Genomic DNA, 20,249 nt, shown 5'->3' with positions numbered 1-20,249 from the left:
AGCAACGAAGAAGCCATATGAGAAAAAGTGTAGTGTATGGTCCTTGTTAAGCACATTACCTGTGATGTTCTGCTTCTATTTACTTGTGTTATTTTTCTCCGTGAAATGGCACAGTGGGCTCACCGATTATAAATCAGTATTATGGTTTAGTATGTATCCCACAGTCCTTTTTTTTTTTTTTTTTTTTTTTAATTTGGAAATCCTTGGTAACTATGAGTCTGCAGAGGAAATCTCCTTGAAAACAGGAAACTATATAAATAATTCTGTGGCTGCGGTATCTCAAACCATGAGTTGTAATTGAAGAGACAGTTTTGCTAATGCTTTGATCCATCGATGTTTTTAGAGTACGAACAACATTTCCTGCTTTTCTTTCTAAAAAGAAAACCAGACTTTCTGTGTAATCCCAGAACACATACACAACTATCTCAACGTCGATGTGCACTCAACAGAGGCAAACACAAGGTAATGGCTTCAAGGCATGGGAATAGCTCATAAAGAGACCCTGACTTCAAAAATAAGCTTTCTTTTCAATGAGTTAGGGGAAAATTATTTTCCTAATTTGATGTACCAGGTTTTGAAACATTAAATGTGAACAAAACCAGTTGTGATTTTAGTTAAAATGTTTGTACTCAAAATAAATGCCCAAACTTAAATTGGTAATACTCTGACTCTAAAGAAAAACAAATGTACGTGAGCAGTTTACAGACCGGATAAGAAAACTGGTCTCAGTATCTTAGAGTTAATGTTAAATTAAAAAAATGTATATATTAACTGGAATTCTTGGCCACTTTTGTTTTTCAGATTTAAATGGAACTGAATTCTAGTAGTCGCAACATTTAAAGTAGGGCATTCAAATGAAAATAAAATAAAATAATCATTTTCCGAAAGGAATTACAAAAACATGGGAAGCAGTGACACTGGGGGCAGGCAGGTGGGGTTTGGTGGATGGAGTAGCTATCTTGAAGAGGGTATCACTCATCGTTAGAATGCACACTTCCATTAAAAACAATGTTATATCTTATATTTACACATATTTTCCGCTGAGTGAGATTCTGGCGTGTCAGTTGCCAAAGGGAATGTCTCAAGCAGCAGCGTTTTAATTGCTTATTTCCTTAGTTACAATGCCAGGTATAGCAGCATAATTATGATTCATTTCATCCAATGATGTCTTGAATTATTTGTTTTGCTTTCTGATTGTCGCCCTCTGGGGTCATTGGTTTAACCTGCCATTGAAGAAACAAGACTCAAGTTTTAACAAAATACAAAGGAGCCTGACAATGGTTGCTAATTAGCTGAAGAATGAGTTTACAGTGATAGAGATAAAACACCAGGAAATGATTCTCTCTCTCTCTCTCTCTCTCTTTTTGGGGTGGGGAGGGGGATAACAGGATTTAACACTCACTTATAACTCTTATTTGAGAGCTCGAGAGTTATCTGTTTGGTAGAAGATCCATTAAACTGGGAAGATATAAAGAATGGTAAGAATGAGTTTTGAAGTGTGGCTCAGAGGTGATACAATGTAAACTAACACATCGAGAAGTTCCGCTCAGTGTGTCCCCTCCACTTGACCCCTGCTGTGTTTGATTAGTCTGCCACTGTTCCATGTGAGGGGAGGGACAGTCTTAAAAATTCTGTATTTCCCACAAGAAAGAGATTCAGGAAAAAGACAGCGTGCCTGGGTCATGACAGAAAGAAAGGAAGGAAAGAAGAAAAGATCACGTATGAAATTAAAATGAGATGTTATGAGGCACTACAAGAGAGAAATAAAAAAAAAACAGTGTAAAAGAAAAAATAGTCCAAATACTAGTATTTAAAAAACTGAAAAGTAATGACGCATCATGCTTCGCTTAAAACATACAGAAATATTCATGACAATATTCTATGTCCATAAAGGAGTGAGAAGCCAGAAGTATAACACATCGCTGGGGAGAATCTATGTGTGGTCATAAATTATCTGAGTTTTTGGCAACAAGTATCACAAGCTGAACTTTTGTGTGCCCTTTTACCCACCAACTCCACCTAGAAGAATTTATGGAAAGAAACCCGAAGTGAATGGAAGTAAGTGTGCATATATGTCCATAGAAGCGTTTTTTAATATAGTCCTATAATTAGTAAAACGCTTAAGTAATTTACGTTATACTCATATCCTGTATTATTATTCAAATGATATTTTATGCCGCAGAAGCATATTTTAGAATTCAAAGCCCTGTTCATTGTATAGAATGTTATTTTCCCCTTGGTGGTAGATGATGGTTTTTCTTCTTTTTGCTTATGTGCATTCACTGAACGTTTTAAAATGATTAAGCATACATTTTCTAGCTTAAATATAGCAATGAATATCCCTTGACAGAAAAGAGGCTGTGGGTGTTTAAAGCTCTTTGACCACCAAGGTTAGATTTTTTTCAAAGAGATGCATCTTTTCTTTAGTGCAGGGACACTGAGCATTGTGCACAGGATGGGGCTGCTTTGGGCTCTGACTCGGTGCTTGCCAGCACATCTCCCCTGGGAAAGTCGTGCTCGCTTCCTTGTTCTCCTTGAGGCATGTGGTGGGCAGCTGCCGTTTAGCACAAGGAACATCACCCTGAATGATGAACGGCCCGCAGATTTTACTTTGGGGATCGGCCATCCTCCTCTGGACGGATGCGGTGCACGTGAGGCTGATCCGGCCCCTGCCCCCTGCAGGACAGCCCGTGAGTAACCTGACTGGCCCAGGCCACAGTGATGGCTCAAGTGTGGACACGGGACCGAGGTTAGGACAATCCGACTCCAAAGCGGGACTGCTGCAAACACACCAGGAACGGGGTGATCTCTTCCTGCCGAAGTTCCTAAACTGAGTGGTTATTGATCTGTAGCTGTTGGTCAAATCAATTAACGAAGAGAAAAGCAGAGCCTAGAGCTGGGGAGAAAGAGTCAAGTGGGCGTTGGGGACAGAACTAGCGGTTGGCCCACATCTATGTCTCATTTCTGCACGTGTAGATCAATAGACATCTACATGATCTATATGATCAATATAGATCAATATACCTACATTCTCATCATATCTGTGTTCCTCTATCTATCATCTATCCATCTATCATCTATGTATATATCTATCCATCCATCATCTATCTATGTATCTATCACCTATCAATCAATCATTTATCTATCTATCTATCTATCTATCTATCTATCTATCTATCATCTATCTAACGTATAATATATAAGACTCTGATACTTATCCCTGGACTTTAAGATTATATAAACCAATGAATCCTCATTTTGCTTACATTCGTTTTAGTTAGGTCTCTGCCATTTGCAAGGGTCACCAACGTGCACACTCTCCTCAGAGACATTGTGGGGATTTAACAAGATGAACCTTAAGTACTTGGCTGAATGTATTACACATCCTCTGCACTCACAGTTAGTGGCCAGTAACAATCCTAACAGTGGTGGTAATGGTAATGGTATTGAGACAGGACTGTAGCTAGGAAGCAATGGGTTCAATCTTCTTCATGGATTTTCTCTTTGCTTGGGAAATAACCTGTGGAAACCTGAGGAAAACTGTGGGGCACCTGGGTGGCTCAGTGGGTCAAGTGTCCCACTCTTGATCTTGGCTCAGGTCATGATCTCACAGTTCGTGGGTTTGAATCCCACATCGGGCTCTGCACTGACAGTGTGGAGCCTGCTTGGGATTCTCTCTCTTTCTCTCTCTCACTCTCTGCCCCTCCTATTCTCTCTCTCTCTCTCTCTCAAAATAAATAAATAAACTTAAAAAAAAAACCCCGAGGAAAACTAGTTTCTCTGTATCCCCTTTTCATGTCTGTGCGTTTGTGATAATAACACTCTCCGTACTTACTTCCAAGAAAAGTAATGGAGATATAGTGAATTGTTCCCTTCCTGCTCTGTACTCTGTTAAGACTTTACATGTAATAACACCAGTCTAGTTTTTATTTAATTTGTTAATTCTACAAATGAACATGTGTGTCTTAGGTTATGAACCACATCTATTAATCAATCTATCTCCAGCATCTGGCACAAGGCCTGATAATAGATGTATGCAAAATGCTGGCTTCCCCCAGAGATGTCTAAATCCAAATCCCCATTACCTGTGAATATCTGGTTATGTGGCAAAAAGGAATTAAGGATACAGATGGAATTACGGTTGCTCGTTAGCTGACCTCAAAATAGGAAAATTAATCCAAGCGAGACGAATCTAATAACATGAGCTCTTAAAATGGAAAGAAGGAAGCCAAATCATGGGTAAGAGAGATATGATGGGTGAAGAATCTTCTCCACCACTGTTGACTTGACTTTGAACATGGAGATGGGGAAGAGCAAGCCAAGGAATGTGGGTGGCTTCTAGAAGCTGGGAGCTGTCCGAGCAGACAGGCAGCAAGAAAAGAGGGACTGCGGTGCAACAACGACAAGGAAATGAATTCTGCCATCAGAATGATCACGAATGGGTTCTTCTCTTCAAGCCTTTAGAAGGAACACAGCCTTCTGACATCTTGATGTTACTCTGGTGAGATCTGTGTCCACATTGTGACCCATAAAACTGTGAGGTGATACATTTATATTGGTTTAAGCCACTAACCACTGCATTCGTGACAGTTTGTTACAGCAGTGGTAAGAAATTAATGCAGTGGGTCCTCAGGAAATTCTTAATGAATATGTGACAATGCAAAAGAAAACACCTAGGAGGAAAGGGCATAGAGTATAATATGGCGGAGAAAGAGTATAATTTTACATTCTTTCACCACACTTTCCTCGGACATTTTTCTCTGGCATAGCAGGTGTTTTGTAACAGAAGCTGGAAGAGGTCATGACCCTCTGGAATCATCCTTTTGGTAAGAAAGTCACAATGGAGAGAAGGCCAGCTACTGCAGGTACAAGGTAAAGTTCTGGTGAAAAGGACCAGTGAGTGAGAGCAGGTGCCGTGCTAGGCAGGAAGTCAGATGCCCCAGCTTCTCCCGCCGGCCTCCCTGAGGACTTGGGAAGGTTCCCTAACTTCTCTACTCTTCAATGTTCTTATCTGCTAGGTTTAATTGTTGAGCTACTGTGTTGGACAGATACAAACAACTGTTTCTCCACCCTGCAGACATTTCTAAGTGATCACCACACCCGTTCCTAGTGATACCTCAATTCCCCCTCAGTCCAGGCGACAGTCCTCGCAGCCAGCGTGAGACCCGCCATGGCGCTAAATGACCGCCAAGGTCCTTTCAGCCCCGAGACTCCACAAGCTCACACAAGGAGTCCCCTGGCTATATGCTCGCGTTTGCTTCTGTTTGTGCTAATGGACGGAGCTTGTGATTTTTTCCATAAATTTGATGCTTTTCCTTGAGGGTGGTTTCTCCATGCTTTCAAAAGTTCTCTCTTTGTGGAAAGAATAAAAGCAGTGAACATACATGTAAACCCTTCTTTTTTTGTAAGGATTAAGATTTGGAATCCAAAAGCTGTCCACAAATTTCATGAAACTATTGTATGTTATATTTCATTCCAGAACATGAGTAGGTTAGAAGTGATTAGAACTATCCCATTTCCAAAAGGAAGACAATTTATCTAGAGATGAAAAGTTTATTTAGCTAGAGATTTTCCCTCTCCCACCCACCCCCACCCCCATCCTACACCTAACAATAGAATTTATTTTTTGGAGTTTTAGTTTCACAGCAATTCTGAACAGAAAGTGTAGAGAGTGGCTAGATTTTCCAAAATAAAAACTTCCCTCACAACTGTTTCCTGAGATGAAGGGTTTTCAGATTCCGGCTTAAACATCTCCTGACTGTTGGGCCATGAAAACTTGGACACAGCAAACACAACAGCATTGCAAATTGATTGTGGTTCTAAAGTTCTTCGAAAGGAGGTTCGTGAGATTTACGAAAATAATTTGATTTTACAATTAAAAATGATCTGTGATGGTGAATACTCTCTCTTCATTATGACTCTCTCTACATAACTATTATCTTCTAAATCCTCTTGGCTGAGCCAGCTCATTGCCTTTATAATTCCTTTTTATTGCTTCCTCCCTTCTAATCCTCTAGAACTTTTGAAGTACCCCAAATTTGTCTTCATATAAGACTTTGACGTTATTCTATTCTTGAACAAACAATATTGAATGTTATCTGTTTTATTCCAAAATTGCTAGGCATTGCTCTGAGCTGCCGTAACCCAGCACCACAGACGGGGGCTTGGACAACAGGAATGTCTGGTTTCATGGTTCTGGGGGCTGGAAGTCCGAGGTCAGAGCCTTGGTCAGTTGCTTTGCAGACGAGCATCCTCTCCCTGTGCCTCTTCATAGCATCTTCCCTCTGTGCGTCCAACTTTCCCTGTTTTCTGAGCCTGCTCTTGTGGGACCAGCTGATTACCCTAAAATTGATATGTTGAAGCCCTAATTTCTAGTACCTCAAAATGCGGCCATATTTAGGGACAGGCCCTTTAAAGAGGCAATTAATTTAAAAATGAGGACTTTAAGGAGGGTCCTCATGTGATCTGACTGATGTCCTTATAGAAAGGGGAAACTTGGACACACGGGGAGGCACCAGGGGCCACATATAAAGGGAAGACAGTGTTCCGGCCTGGCAAGAAGGCCTTTGGAGAAACCAAAGCTGACAGCATCTGATGTTGGACTTCTGGCCTCTAGAACCGTGAGAAAATTAATTTCTGTTGTTTAAACCACCCAGTCAGTGGTATTTTGTTATGGCGACCCTGGCAAATTTATACATACAGTAATAACTGGATGAGGGCCCACCCTAATGACCTTATTTTAATGTGATTACCTCCATAAAGACCCTACTTTCAAATAAGGTCACATTCTGAGACACCGGGGGTTGGGACCACAGCCTGTGGATTTGGAGGGCTGGGGACAGAATTGTCACGCTCAGTTTGGGGTGAGGGGCATTTAAAATGTAAACCCCATGGGGCGCCTGGGTGGCTCAGTCGGTTAAGCGGCTGACTTCGGCTCAGGTCATGATCTCGTGGTCCGTGAGTTCGAGCCCCGCGTCGGGCTCTGTGCTGACCGCTCAGAGCCTGAAGCCTGTTTCAGATTCTGTGTCTCCCTCTCTCTGGCCCTCCCCCGTTCATGCTCTGTCTCTCCCTGTCTCAAAAACAAATAAAACATTTAAAAAAATTAATTAAAATGTAAACCCCATAAGGTGAGATGTCACATCGTTGGTTAGACTTTTGTTAAAGTCCCAGTATCCAGACCGTGCTGAGGAAGAGAGGTGCAGGATGATGGAGCCAGGCAATGAGCTAGCTCAGGCGGAAGGAACTCTGTTCCACACACATCTGTATAATGCACATGGCGGGGGGTGGAATTTGAGGGAACAAATAGCTTTAGAGTGAACCGCTGACTCTTGTGTCTCCAAAGGACTAACCTTTTGTTAAAGCGCATCTAACCGTCTGCCCCCTTTTGTGTGAGTCCTCAAGAGGTCGCCAGCAGAGGGAGACAGACAGGAAGCCCCTGCCCTCTCTCAGGGCCTGGACTACCGTGCCTTCCCCAGGCGCTTCCCTTCCCCCACCTCACCTACAAGGGGGATACCCGCAGATCCCCGGGGGCTGTTACCCATTAATTCACCCATTAGTCAACTGCCTACTGAGCCCTTTTGTGGGCCCTGGGGACACCGTCAGAAGCAGTGTAAATTGTGGCCCCAGTTGGGTTCACCATGAGGTGGGGAGGACGGGCCAGACCCACGTGATGTCTTGCCCTGCAACACAGCAGGGTGACAAGACGTAATCACAGGGTGCTGTGGGCACAAGTATAACCCACCCAAACTTGGGGTGTCAGGGACCTTTTAAGGGGGTGACAGGTGCCAAAGGGTTAGCCAGATGAGGGAACGGAGAGGGCTGTGCCGGGCAGGGGGACGCTCTCACTGCATGGCATCCAGAGAGCTGTGCTCCAAAGAAGAGATGGCAAGTGAGGCTGGTGGGGACGATGGGTCACAGGGGTCAAGTCCAGCCCTGTACTGGAGCTTAAGGACCACCTCAGGGCAGTAGGACTTTGTGCTCTGATTGGGCACACGGCAAGTTTCTTCCAAACCCTAACTGCACAGACCCTGTGACCCAGCAAACCCACTTCTGCCTCCTGGTACAGCATTTATCCTGCAGATGACATCACAAGTGGAGGAAAGGACACGCTTCTTGCCAACGTGGACTTAATAACGATTAGAAATCATCTAAATGCCATCACTTCAGAACTGATTGGATAAAGACACTTCTTTAGGCGACTGCTCTCTTGCCGGTTGGAGGTGGGGGGGGGGCAGGGAGGGATTGGCTTAATTTTCACCCTTCAGTATCTTTCAAATAGTGTGCCATATGCATGTATTATCAATTCAAAAATAAGTAAATATAATTTATTTATTTCAAGCGTATGTAATAGCAGCTTTAGTCGCAGTGACATCAGGGTGGCCATATAGACTTTGCTCCAATTCCAATGGAGGCAGTCAGTGGAAACTCCACGTTCAAACTAAGAGAAGAGAGAGCAGTGAGGTGAGCGGGGGTGGGATGCAGTGAAAATGTCACCCGACCATCCCGGCAGATAGAGACGCTGGAAGAGAAAAGACGGCTAGAGACGACTGTTGCGGCTTTGTCTCCAGCTCTTGAAAACTGGCCTTTAAAACACACTATGTTTGGCAAAGATGTTGCTTTTATCTACTTACGTGCACACAATAATAGACCTTGGAAGAGATCAGACTCCACTGTCTTTGGTTCTGTTCAGTTCAAAATAGGACTCCACAATTTTAAATGATCTCTGTAAGAATTAGTAATGCAGTAAGAAATAGATCCTATCTCGGGACATTTATTTCTCTTGTGGTTGGAATTATTTTAATTTCTCTCGCAATGTTTGTTCCCAAAGCTAGAGGAGGAAGCTGGACTTTCTGGGGCTTTCCGAGCCCACAGACACTGAGAAAGGCTGAATCATGGCAAATGTCCTAAGTCAACCCAGCTAAGCTTTTTCTTCCCCCTCTGATAATGAAATGTATAGTAAGGAGAGAATTCTAATAAAGGTTACCATGAACCCTACACATACTAGAGGGAATGAGTCTCATAGTGAAGCCAGTGTTTTGGGTCTCTCTGCCTGACTTAGGATGCTTCAAATTCAAATTAATAAAGAGACAAGATGCCACGTTTGGGACTGGAAGACAGTGCAAGCAATAAGGTAACAAAGGCAATACAACTGTTGTCTTAAATGGCATCCTCGAAGATTTATTCTCAACAGGGCGTTGGATTCTCAACCTTTCCTTTGGGGAGGTTGAACATTAATTCCATCCGTGCTGTCTTTCCTCAATTGGACTCACTCCTGTTTTTGGAACTGACTTTAAAGCTAATTTTAAAGCCATGCTTAAAAACTGAGTTTCAATTTTTAAACGCATTTCCTCTTGTAATTATCTCCATTACTCGTGAAATTTGGCTTTTTAAATTATATGCATATTTAAATTACACATGTGACTTGTATATATAAATTAATGACATATGATATATTATGTGTAGGGCTATATGTCCGTGTGTGTGCGTGTGCACACACACACGTGTGCACACACATACGCACACACACTTACACATTTGGATAAATTTCCTAAAGCATGCTGTAGACCATGAAAATTATTTTCAAAGAAAATTTTAAAAATTATTTCGAACCATGACTGCATCATCGGTATAAAACCGAGCTTCTAAATTATACTAATTTGAAGAAACTGCACATTGAAGATGTGTGCTGCTATTCCTTTTTTTTTTAAAGATTAGATATGATTATCTGATAAATTAGAAATTATGATTAACAATACCCATCTCATCTGGTAATTTCAAGCCAAATCATAAAAAAAAAGCCCACAAGAATCAAGATTGAGAAAAATTGGTTCACTTTCCTTTCTAAAATTATCTAATGCATTATTTCTTCAAGGGACACAAACATGCACTTATGGCCAAACCCCCAGAAGAAGGTCGTTTAGATTGCAATATTATTTATGCAAACATTTCAGACGGTGGGTCTTTGTCATGACCCTTCGCCCTAATACGTGTGCACGTTTGTAAGTACACAATCTAAAAATCTTGCTTAATCTGAAAAAGCTGGCCATCAGGGCACCTGGGTGGCTCAGTTAAGCATCCGACTTCGGCTCAGGTCATGATCTTGCGGTTCGTGGGTTGGAGCCCCGCATCAGGTTCTGTGCTGACAGCTCGGAGCCTGGAGCCTGCTTTGGATTCTGTGTCTCCTCTCTCTCATAGCCCCTCCCCTGCTCACACTCTGTCCTTTTCTCTCCCCCAAACATTTAAACATTAAAAAATTTAAAAGAAAAAAAAAAGCTAGCCATCTAAACACATTTTCCAGAGAACAGAGCATGACAGTTCTCTTTTCCTTAACCAGAAAAAAATGGTCTGGGTAGAGAATCCTTGTAATGCTCCTTTTTAATGCGGTATGTGATGTAGTGAAGCCAGGACGAGAAGACAGTGTTGCACAGACTGGGAGTTGTAATCCGTCTTCTCTGTCCCCATGGACTGGCTTTTTCCAGCTGTTTTGCCGTAAGGAAACAAGAGCTTACCGGCTGATCCCAGGATAGACTGACTGGTCATTTCCTGTTGTACCAGTAACACAAACACTGGACTAATAGCCAGGGAATATGGATCTCTTCTTGTTCTGGACTAACAGCGTTCTTTTCGGGGGAAGCCTCTGTATAACCCTATGTACAAGCAACACGAGACTGTGTGACATCTGTCATTCAGGCTGGTTCTACAATTGACTGGCTCCATAATCCGGTGAGGTCATCGCAATGCCTAAAGCAGCTCAATATCCAGAATAGCTACAAGGAGGGTATAAATAATTCACAGAGATGTTTAACTGAAGACGAAGCAGACCCGCACCTTCATTAAATAGGATTTCACCTGTTCTGGGAAGTCCCAACCCTTCTGAAACTGAAGTTCCAGAATCACAATTCTTCCCTTGCTCTCACACCATCTGGAAGCACTTCTGAGTGTTGTCAGTCACAAAGAGTGCTGGGGAATCTGGATAAGGATGTATATGTCATCCCCCCTCTGACTCGAGAGAAAAATCTCTGACGTTTTGATTCAACTTCTGCCTAAGCCCAGAGTAACCAGCTCGCCGTCCGGGGGCCCGGCGCTGCCCCTCCATTAAGGGGGCGCTGAACAGTTCTGGCTTGAGCAAAGGGAGGCTGTCCAGCCTGGGGGTTCGGAGAAGACAGACACAGCTGTCCGCTACAGGAAGCGTCACTTGCGCTGCAGGTGAACAGGCAACTGTGGGCCGATGTCGCTAGCATCCTCCCTGGCATCTAAGAGGCCAGCTTTCTGCTCGGTCCATCTGCAATGCTCGCTTACCTGATGACCCGCCAGGAAACGCCCACAGGCTTGGCCCTTGATGGTTCTCTGAAGCAGTCATGTCCAAGCTCACTGCGATCCAGGCTGTGCACTTCTTAGGGCTTGTTCCTCAACTTTTCTCGACCTAATCCTTTTTAGTCCTCTGAGATCAGGCCAGGCAACACAGATGGAGGAACCCGGAAGGACACCTTGAACCCTGTTAGAATTCCCCCAAAGTTTGTCTTGGTACACAGGTTTGCCAAGGGTATGATCACCCTTATCAGCAGAGCTGGAGCTAGATGAGTTCACCCACCGGTTCCTCCTGGGATCACCCAGAAGCCCGGTGTCTTTCTGCCCCAACACGACGGAGCGTGGACTCTTCATTCTGCTCTGGACTCTTGGCACTGGGCTCTCCCGCATGTGCCGTAACGGACCAGAGTTGGTCCCCGTTAAACTCCGGATTCTGTTAGCCACTTGCAGAGACCAGGAATCGGAAACCTTCGGGAGGGCATGGCTTTCCAAAATCACAGTTAGGGTCAGAATCCAAGCATCTTAACTGTTATTCAGCACTTGTTCCCTGCACTATCCCCTTGGTCAAGGCAAACCTGAGCTGTTGGGAATCCGTTGGAGTGGGATCGGGAAAAACAGCCTTGAGGATGAAGACCTGAACTCGGATCTGAATACGTGAGTTGAATAAGCCTCAAAAAGTGTAGTATTTTAATGGAAGAAGATGTCCCAAACACACAAAGTCACTACATTCTACTTAGGTAATTTTTTGAATAACCCAATTTCATATTTCCTTATTTTATTCTAGTCATGACACGTCCCTTCACATTCTTCTTTTGGCCTGAGTCTTTATACATTTATTAGGAGTTGTCGTGTGACATTAAATGGCACTATAACCTAAGTGCCAATAAGTCATTCTTTTCTCAGAATTTGTCCTCCACCACGTTCTAAAAAAATGGTGAAACACACTCACACGCTGAGGAAAATACAGAAATTTAAAATAGCATAGGTGTGTAAATGAAAACCTATAGGTAGCAGATTATTCTATGAAAATGCTCCTCCTTTAATGAGAAGATCTTGTATATTGCTGAAAAACATTTTTTTATCAGTTCCTAGTCATCCAGTCAGAACTGGATTTTGGAAATAATCTTTCCCAGTTGTGAATGCTCTCATGTGGGTTATAAGACAGGAGACATTAAAAAATTCCTCTCTAATTTGAACAATATGCATATCAAAGTATTTCCTTCCAATGCCCCCCCCCCCCCCCCCCCAGCAGTCTCTCCTGGTCACCACCTCCTTCTGCAGTAGCGCAGTCTCGCCACCAGGGGGCGCCCGTCCTCCATCACTTCTAATCAGCCCTGTCACCAGCACCAACAACAGCAGCCCACCGCCTTCCCCCCAGAGACAGAAACATAACCTTATTCTTGTCACAGCCAAGAGAATGAAATGCAGAATTTACACAGATTTCTCAAAATATGTTTTATCTCCATTGTCAGTAACCCCCAGCAGACCAACTTTACTTTTTTTTCCCCTTTCACTAATTTATGAAAAATACCGCAGCAAATCTTGTCGACTCTATTTTATCTATCAATCAAGTGGTAATTTTCATGTTTGTTACCATAGCACCCACAGCCTGTGAGCTTCTGCTACTTCTGTTTTCCTAATGTTGGTTCACTATTACAGGTAAGCAATCAAGGATCTCTCTTGGGGATTCTAGAACAAGGCGAGGGAGGGTGCAGAGGGGAAACCCGCATAATTATCACAGTGATGGGTTGACATCCAGAATCTGCGAACGACTCCACCCTTGCACTCTGAAGAGGAAGAAGCCGGGTTTCTAAAATAGCAGCGCATTATGCGAGCTGAGCTTGGGAACTGGGCCCACCTTGAGAAGTTTTAGCTCAATAAATGCCTCCCAGTAAAAGACAGGTTTCACCCTTGACAGCACCTCAGAATTTCTCCCCAATTAATTTTTCAAATACCCCTTCAGTGATGTGCCACTTTTATTCTTTAACAGAAAAAAAAAAAACCCAAGAGCGATCTCAGGCAAAGTGTCCTGCCTTCATTTCCTAAAACAGAATCAGAATGAAACATACAAGGAGGAACCCTTCTTGTCATCTACGTTTGTGGTTTGTCCTTTGGTCATGACCTTCTGTAGCATCCTCAGTCAAAGACGCTGAACAGCAGCAGGCACGCATTGTCTGAGAGTCTGCTTTCTTTCATAAGTGATTGGCTTACTAAGGATCACAGACACATGGAGTAGCAGGTGATCGAGACATAAACATTGAATACATTCAAATTTATGCGATGGGTAAGTCACAAAAGCCACATAAAGCAGGAGGTGCTAAATCCTGAACCTAATAACTGTTACCAAAACTTGCACCCAAACTGAACCGAAGGGCTGAGAGGCCCTTTTGGGGCAGATGACAGGAATCTTGGGTGTCAGCAGATAGGTAATAATAGCACATAGGAGAGGAGGAACTGGGTGTCCTGTAAGCCCACATCCCTAAATGGCTGGGTGCGGGGGACTCTCAGGAAAAGGCATCACAACACCGCTGCTTTGTTACCATGGAGAGGAACCTTGAACAAAATTGATTCACTCGGACAGCATCTGGCAACAAGCCAGACAGGGGGATGTGCTTCCTGAACACTTTTTTGAGGTCGACTCTAGAGGGGATCGCTATTCTTCTGGAATTTGTGAATTGGATTTATTTCCGATAGGAGGGAAACCTCTATAATTAAATATGTTGAATTTGAAGGAAACTCCATCTATTCATCCAACTATTGATAATAAATGATTATATTTTTCACTATATAGAATGCAAAAAAAACCCTTAAGTTAAAGCAACAATGAGGAATGACTGAAGGCAAGATTAAGACCAACCTATTGGCTAATTCCTTCTAACAGAACTGTGTTCAGTGATTGTCATTCTACCTATTTCAATAAGGAAGGGGCTCAGCAAGCCCACTGCTACTTGTGAGCATGTAAAGCGGCTGTGAGCCCGCCATCCCAGTTGGCCTCAGGTTATCTGCAGTCAATCGGGAAGTTGGAAAAAAATATTCCTATTTCTCTACTCTATTTAGTCTAATTCTGCCTGAGTACAGAAGACATTGCATTCAAAATGCATAAAGACACTTGAGATGACTCTCATTCATGCCATCTAAAAGGTGAGTTATTTGGATCTCCATGCCCATCTGCAAGAGATGAGCCACCAAAAATTGTATGACAATGTTCGAGAATAAATGCTATACATATAAAGGTCTTACTAGTTTCTCTAGAAGTGTGTCAAGCCACTTGGCTCCATAGGTTTGACCAGTGCCCCCTGGGAGCTGTTCTCTGAGTTAACTTCTTCGCAGAACATGCTATTTTGGGGGATCGTGTTTGGAACGATTCTCAGTAGTGACAAGCCAGCAAGTGACAGCATCAGTATCTCTCTTGTTCAGGTCCAGTAGCAAATTTCCACGGACATCTGAGGGGGAATAGTGACTGCTAGTTACCAAGAGAGAGAAGAATTCTTCAAGAAGGCCTGGGTCACACCGTAGAAAAGAAGCTCAATCTGAGGATTAGTATCTTTTTATGTCAAAACAGTTTGTAGAACTTCAAGGTAAAATGCCTTCAGAATTTATCCTGCACATTTTTGAGAAGTTGAATGATGAAAGGAACAAAAAAAGCCCAACTGAGTGGTGAATGAAGAGTTAGGTTCTGGGTATTCAGTGATGGCATTCTCCCAGAAATCTATGGTCCATGGCATTTTCTCGGACCCAATGACACACCTCCCTTTTCCTGTCTCTTTCCTGCGGTGATGTAGCTATGACTATGAAAAAGCTGAATTTACAAAACTCAAAGGCAATTAAGAATACAAGGTAGAAGACAAATACCATAGGATTTCACTTGGATGTGGAATCTAAAACCCCAACCAACCAAACAAACGAACAAAAGCAGAAACAGACCCATAAATACAAGGAATAAACCGATGGTTGCCAGAGGGCAAGGGTGTGTGTTGGCGGGGAGGGCACGGACAAAATGGGGGAGGGAGAGTGGGCGGTACGGACTTCGAGTTACAGAATGAATAAGTCGCAGAGATAAAAGGCACAGCGTAGGAATATGGTCAAGGACACTGTAATAGTGTTGCCTGGTGACGGATGGTTAGCTGCTCTTGTGGTGAGCAGAGCATAATCTATCAACTTATCGGATCACTATGCTGTATACCTGAAACTAACATAATATTGTGTATCAACTATACTTCAATTAAAAAAAAAATATATAGGGAACTTCCTGCTTGTGTTCTGCAGAAAGAGATTATATCCCATCTTTAGCTTTCGGATGGCCTTGAAAGTGTACAAGGAAAAGGGATGAATACTCAAACCGGTATCAGATCCACACATACGGAGGCTAGGAACAGAAGAGAAAGACAACTACCTGGTCCTTCATTTGAGATTGCTGTCTATTTTGAGAATCTGGTGAAAACTACCGACCTTCTCTGGGGAAAAAAAAAAATCTATATGCATGTGACTGAACTAACATACAGCCTTTATATAAAATGCCACGAGTTACTCTGAAGTCCCTAAAATCATAGACACCTAATCGACCACAGAGTCAAGAGCTGAAAACTTTATCTTGATGACCATTTATGGAAAGTTTTCTGTGAATGTCAAGTAAATTAATAGCCTGTGTCTGGTGAATTTTGGCTCAATTAAAGGGAGATGATACTAATTTCCTTCTTTCCTTCTTCCCTTCCCTTCCCTTCCTTTCCCTTCCCTTCCTTCCTTCTTTCCCTCCCTCCCTCCATCTCTCCCTCCCCTTTCATTTTCTGTCTCTTTCTCTCTCCCTCTCTCTTTGTCTTCCCATCAGAGAGGAGCTGGGAAAATAGTCTCAGCATTCAATCAGTGAATAACAAAAATGATTGGTAAATGCATTTACATTCTACAGATCACTTTCTTATGTACAACGGCTATTGCCTATTGAAGACATATTTTGTGCTTCTCTCTTATCCATAACCCTCATAGCAAATGTGCCTGGGGGTGTTTGCTATTGCTAATTTGCTAACGAGGAGCCACCCAATGGCTCAGAGACAATGCATACAAATAGGACGAAAGGCCCTATCTCATAACCTTCCCTTAGATGTTCTTCCCACTGGACTGGGAAGCACAGGAAATACTCATCCAGTTTTTCAGGGAGAAATTTGGTTGACTGTCTCTTGATAGCTTATCGCCTAGACTTCGAACAGAATGGCTAGTGGATAGGAATGTGAATATGTGATCTGGAAATAATTTGATAAACTCTCATGCCGAGCATCTCAATATGTCACTGTATTGTAGAAGGGTTTCATAAGGTCTAATAGAAGGAGGAAGGAGCTTTTCACATGTCTGGACACGTACTGTAGAGTTTTATCCTCAAAACTTGAAAACTAACCCTGCCTCCATGGAAGCCATCTAGTGACAAGGACATGTGTAGTACTTTTTGTGCCAAGATAACGCTCTATCACATCACCGTGGCAAAGTGTCTGGTTCTCACGTGTCTACTCGCCATTTATTTAAAATAAAAGCAAAAAACAATTTACTCTTATCCTTAACGTCTTATTCTGTGTCTCAATTATGTAATGCTTATAAATACCCAGAAATTGAATGCTGATATTGTTGTTTGGCCCAGCCTGAATGATTTGCTGGAAGAAGTAAACACTGTTAATGGGGAAGAGGAGTTAAAATTGTATCTAGCCTCTATTGTGCGTCTCTCTCTCTCTCTCTCTCTCACACACACACACACACACACACACGAATAACTTAGGCAGCCAGTTTTTTATGGTCTTGAGACTCATTTAAGATAAAGTAACATAAACCTTTTCAGAAAATACACGTGGAGACGTGAACACGTTACCGATCTGAAGAAGCAGCGAAATTTTACTGGCCTGGTCACATCATCTGTTCTCAGGTAATGCAAAGCTCCAGGCAGAATCCAACCACTCTAAGTCAAGTTGAAGCCTGTCTCATGATTGCTAACATGTTCCCCTCAGGAGTATCCTTTTGCAAGGTAAATGACCGTGGGTCACAGGTCCCCTATCGATAACGTGATCTTTCCCAACCAAGTTCGTTCAGGGCTTCGATGAAGGAAAGCGTGGAAAACTACCAGGCATGTCTTCAAGGTGACATCAGTAGGAGGCAAAAGCAAAGCAGACAAACATCACCTATGAGAGCAGAGACCAGGAGCGGCTGAGTGACAACCCCGCCCTGCACTGTACCTGTACAGATGAAACTGGACAGTCCCCCATAGATGACTTCATCGTTGTCGGGCAATATGAACGGACACCTCGTCTGAACCTCCAAACAGTATTGCTTGCAAGGAATTGTCTTTCTGCAGTTAAACTGTGCGACTTCAAAGTACTGGGAACACAGCCAGGCTTTGTAGACAATCTGAAAAAAGAGAAGAATCAAAAATCGGGAGGGATGACAAGAGTTCTGTCTCTCGTACAGGACATGCTGTACCGTGAGAAGCATGCCGTGGTGCCAAGTGGATCCTAAGGAAACTCTCATTTCCAGAACGCTCTTTTACACAACGCTAGCTGCAAGTGATAGCAAGGTAGCCACAGAAGTCTGCAACAGAGCCAAACGTGATTGGATCGAGCCTTTCCGACACTATGCAAAAGGTCACACGGCGTTTGGTTTGACAAAGCTCGTCTGAAAAATAGTGGCGTTCATCAGAACCTGAAGTTTCAAAGTCCAGGGATACAGAAAGTAAACAAACAAACAAAAAAACAAACACCAAAAAACCCGTAACAGACTGCAACGTTGGACTGAGCAGGAGGCCCCTCCAGCTATGCTCCCAATGGGCACTAGATGGCGCTGTGTCCTCTGCAACCAGGGCCACCAGCGAGCGCTTCCACTCCAGACGCACAAAAGTAGCCGTGGGCAATTCCATTCATGACTCACATCAAGTGCATTAAAAACCTCATCGTCCCAAAGCCCGGAAACACCCCACTTAGGTCAGCCCTGGCATGTGTTGGCGTTGCAGTGCATGCGAACGACAGCTTGGACCATCCATGCGGATATATGTTAGGTGTTCAGTTCACGTAATGAGATGTGAAATGATTATGACTTCATTTACCTCTTTGTTTTCGATAGCTAGTCAGGAAAATAAATATTGAAAAAAAATGCCCCTTCCTTGCCTAAGGAAACAGGGTGCAACCTCAATCCAAATAAAACGATGACGAAAGCACCCATCTACAGTAGAGGTTGCTGGGAAGCAGGTGTTTCCCAGATCCTTGGCATGGGGGGCTGCTGTCTGTCTGTCTCTAGGGTTAATAATAGTCGGGTAAGATTTTGTCAACTATGCCTTCCCTAGAAACATGAATGGTTTACAGTTAGACGTACACTAAGAGATAAGAGATCATAAACATTTGACAATGGTAGCAAGAACAGTACATAGTATTTATCAACTTTGGTTGATATACTCTGTTCTAAGCGTGTCACATACGTTTTTCTCCATGTAATGCTCAGCACACGCTTCGAAGGTAACGACCCGTCATGCTTTGCGTACAAATCGTAATTAGTAATGGAAGTAAATTTAAAAATCCAGAATTCAAACCCACTCTTTGTAGGGCTCCAAGTCCTGCACTCTTCAAAATGATGCTCTGCTTAATCCGAAAATGTTTTTTCAAGAAGAACTTGTAAAATCACAAGGGAGTTTGTGAATCCATCTGACATCAGCACCAAATTGCGTGTGCCTGGCCAGTGTCTGTTTGGTATTGAAATTTTATTCATCACTTTATGTTGCTTTGATCAAAATGAAACTTTAGTCTTTGATTGAAGGGGCCTCAGTGGGGGTAAAATGGAATGAATGTGAGATTCAGATTTAAGGTTAGACCGCTAAGAGTCATTTATTCGCTGTCATCAGCAATTCATTTATAAGGGTTTATAAAACTTGATAGGAAAATACATAAATAATTGGCACTCTCATAGGTCTTTTGAACAGGTCTTAACATAAAAGTGTACATTAGAAAAAAGTACTACAAATAGCTAAGGGAACCCCTACGATTTCTTAAATCTCAATGCAGAAACAACGGGAAGGGGTGTGTGAATGAGAGGCAAGGGGACAGAGGTGACAGGTGGGGACAGTGCCCTCATGCTGTCAGAAAGAGGTCAAAAGTACGAGTTTCAGAAGAAAGAAAAGTAACGTGGTTTCCCAACCATGTTTCGGGGGCAATGCAGGTTGTTTTTCAAAATACATTGGTATTTGTGCAATATAACATAATATGTAATATGATATATGAAGGATTTATGACATAAACCAAGCTGTAATCTAGGAATGGCAGTGTCTGTCTTATGATTCCTGGTTTTAATTTCCTTTTCTCAGTACCAGGGGAAGTTGAGTATGTCTACAGTTCCAACAACAATAAAATTCCATGATAAGGAATGTTCACATTCTGCATATTTCTGGGGTTGTAAAAAAAAGTAGAGTGACCTCTTTGCTCTTAGGGAATACCGCTACACAATTTCAGAAAGTTGCACGCATTCTTATGGGCCAGAGTCTCCTCTCCATTCCGCCTCCTACTTTGCTATTGCACAGCTCTTCAAATTAAAGTGGTTTCTGAATAGCAAGTCATATCCTGTACCTGGTCAACCCCACCTTAGGCAAGACCCTGTCGCCTCTCACAGACAATGGGGTATCACAGATCGAAGCCTCTCGGAAAATATACACATTCTCCTTGCAATCAAACTCCTTAGCATCACCCAACTGGAATGGATCCATTTTTCTTCTGGTTCCTTCCATGCTATTTCAGCTATATTTCCTTGGCAGATTTTTTTTTTTTTTTTTTACTTAAAGACCTAGTAAGTAATCAAAGCACTTTTTATAAATATCAGGTTGTAAGCTATGGACAAAAGTACAAAGGGCTCTGGACCTTCTACGGAGCGATAACAACCTCTCCAGCCGGGTTTCCATGCATCATTAGTTCTTATTAACTAACTCTGAGACT

The 20,249-nt window shown here is 42.8% G+C and overlaps 1 protein-coding gene across 2 annotated transcripts in view; it reads right to left on the bottom strand.

Annotated features, from left to right (window-relative positions):
* The window catches only part of NALF1 (NALCN channel auxiliary factor 1), a 631,514-nt gene that overhangs the window by 17,279 nt on the left and 593,986 nt on the right, over positions 1–20,249 (bottom strand). For both annotated transcript variants that reach the window (XM_060636716.3, XM_060636715.3), the window contains exon 2: positions 17,517–17,688. In XM_060636716.3, the coding sequence (XP_060492699.1) occupies positions 17,517–17,688 (172 nt within the window). The remainder of the gene's footprint in view (positions 1–17,516; positions 17,689–20,249) is intronic.

The sequence above is a fragment of the Panthera onca genome, chromosome A1 (assembly GCF_046562875.1).
Source record: "Panthera onca isolate mPanOnc1 chromosome A1, mPanOnc1 haplotype 2, whole genome shotgun sequence".
In the NCBI taxonomy this organism is placed as follows: Eukaryota; Metazoa; Chordata; class Mammalia; order Carnivora; family Felidae; genus Panthera; species Panthera onca.
The sequence above is the reverse complement of the archived record's forward strand: the minus strand, read 5'-3'. Positions and strand labels throughout refer to the sequence as shown.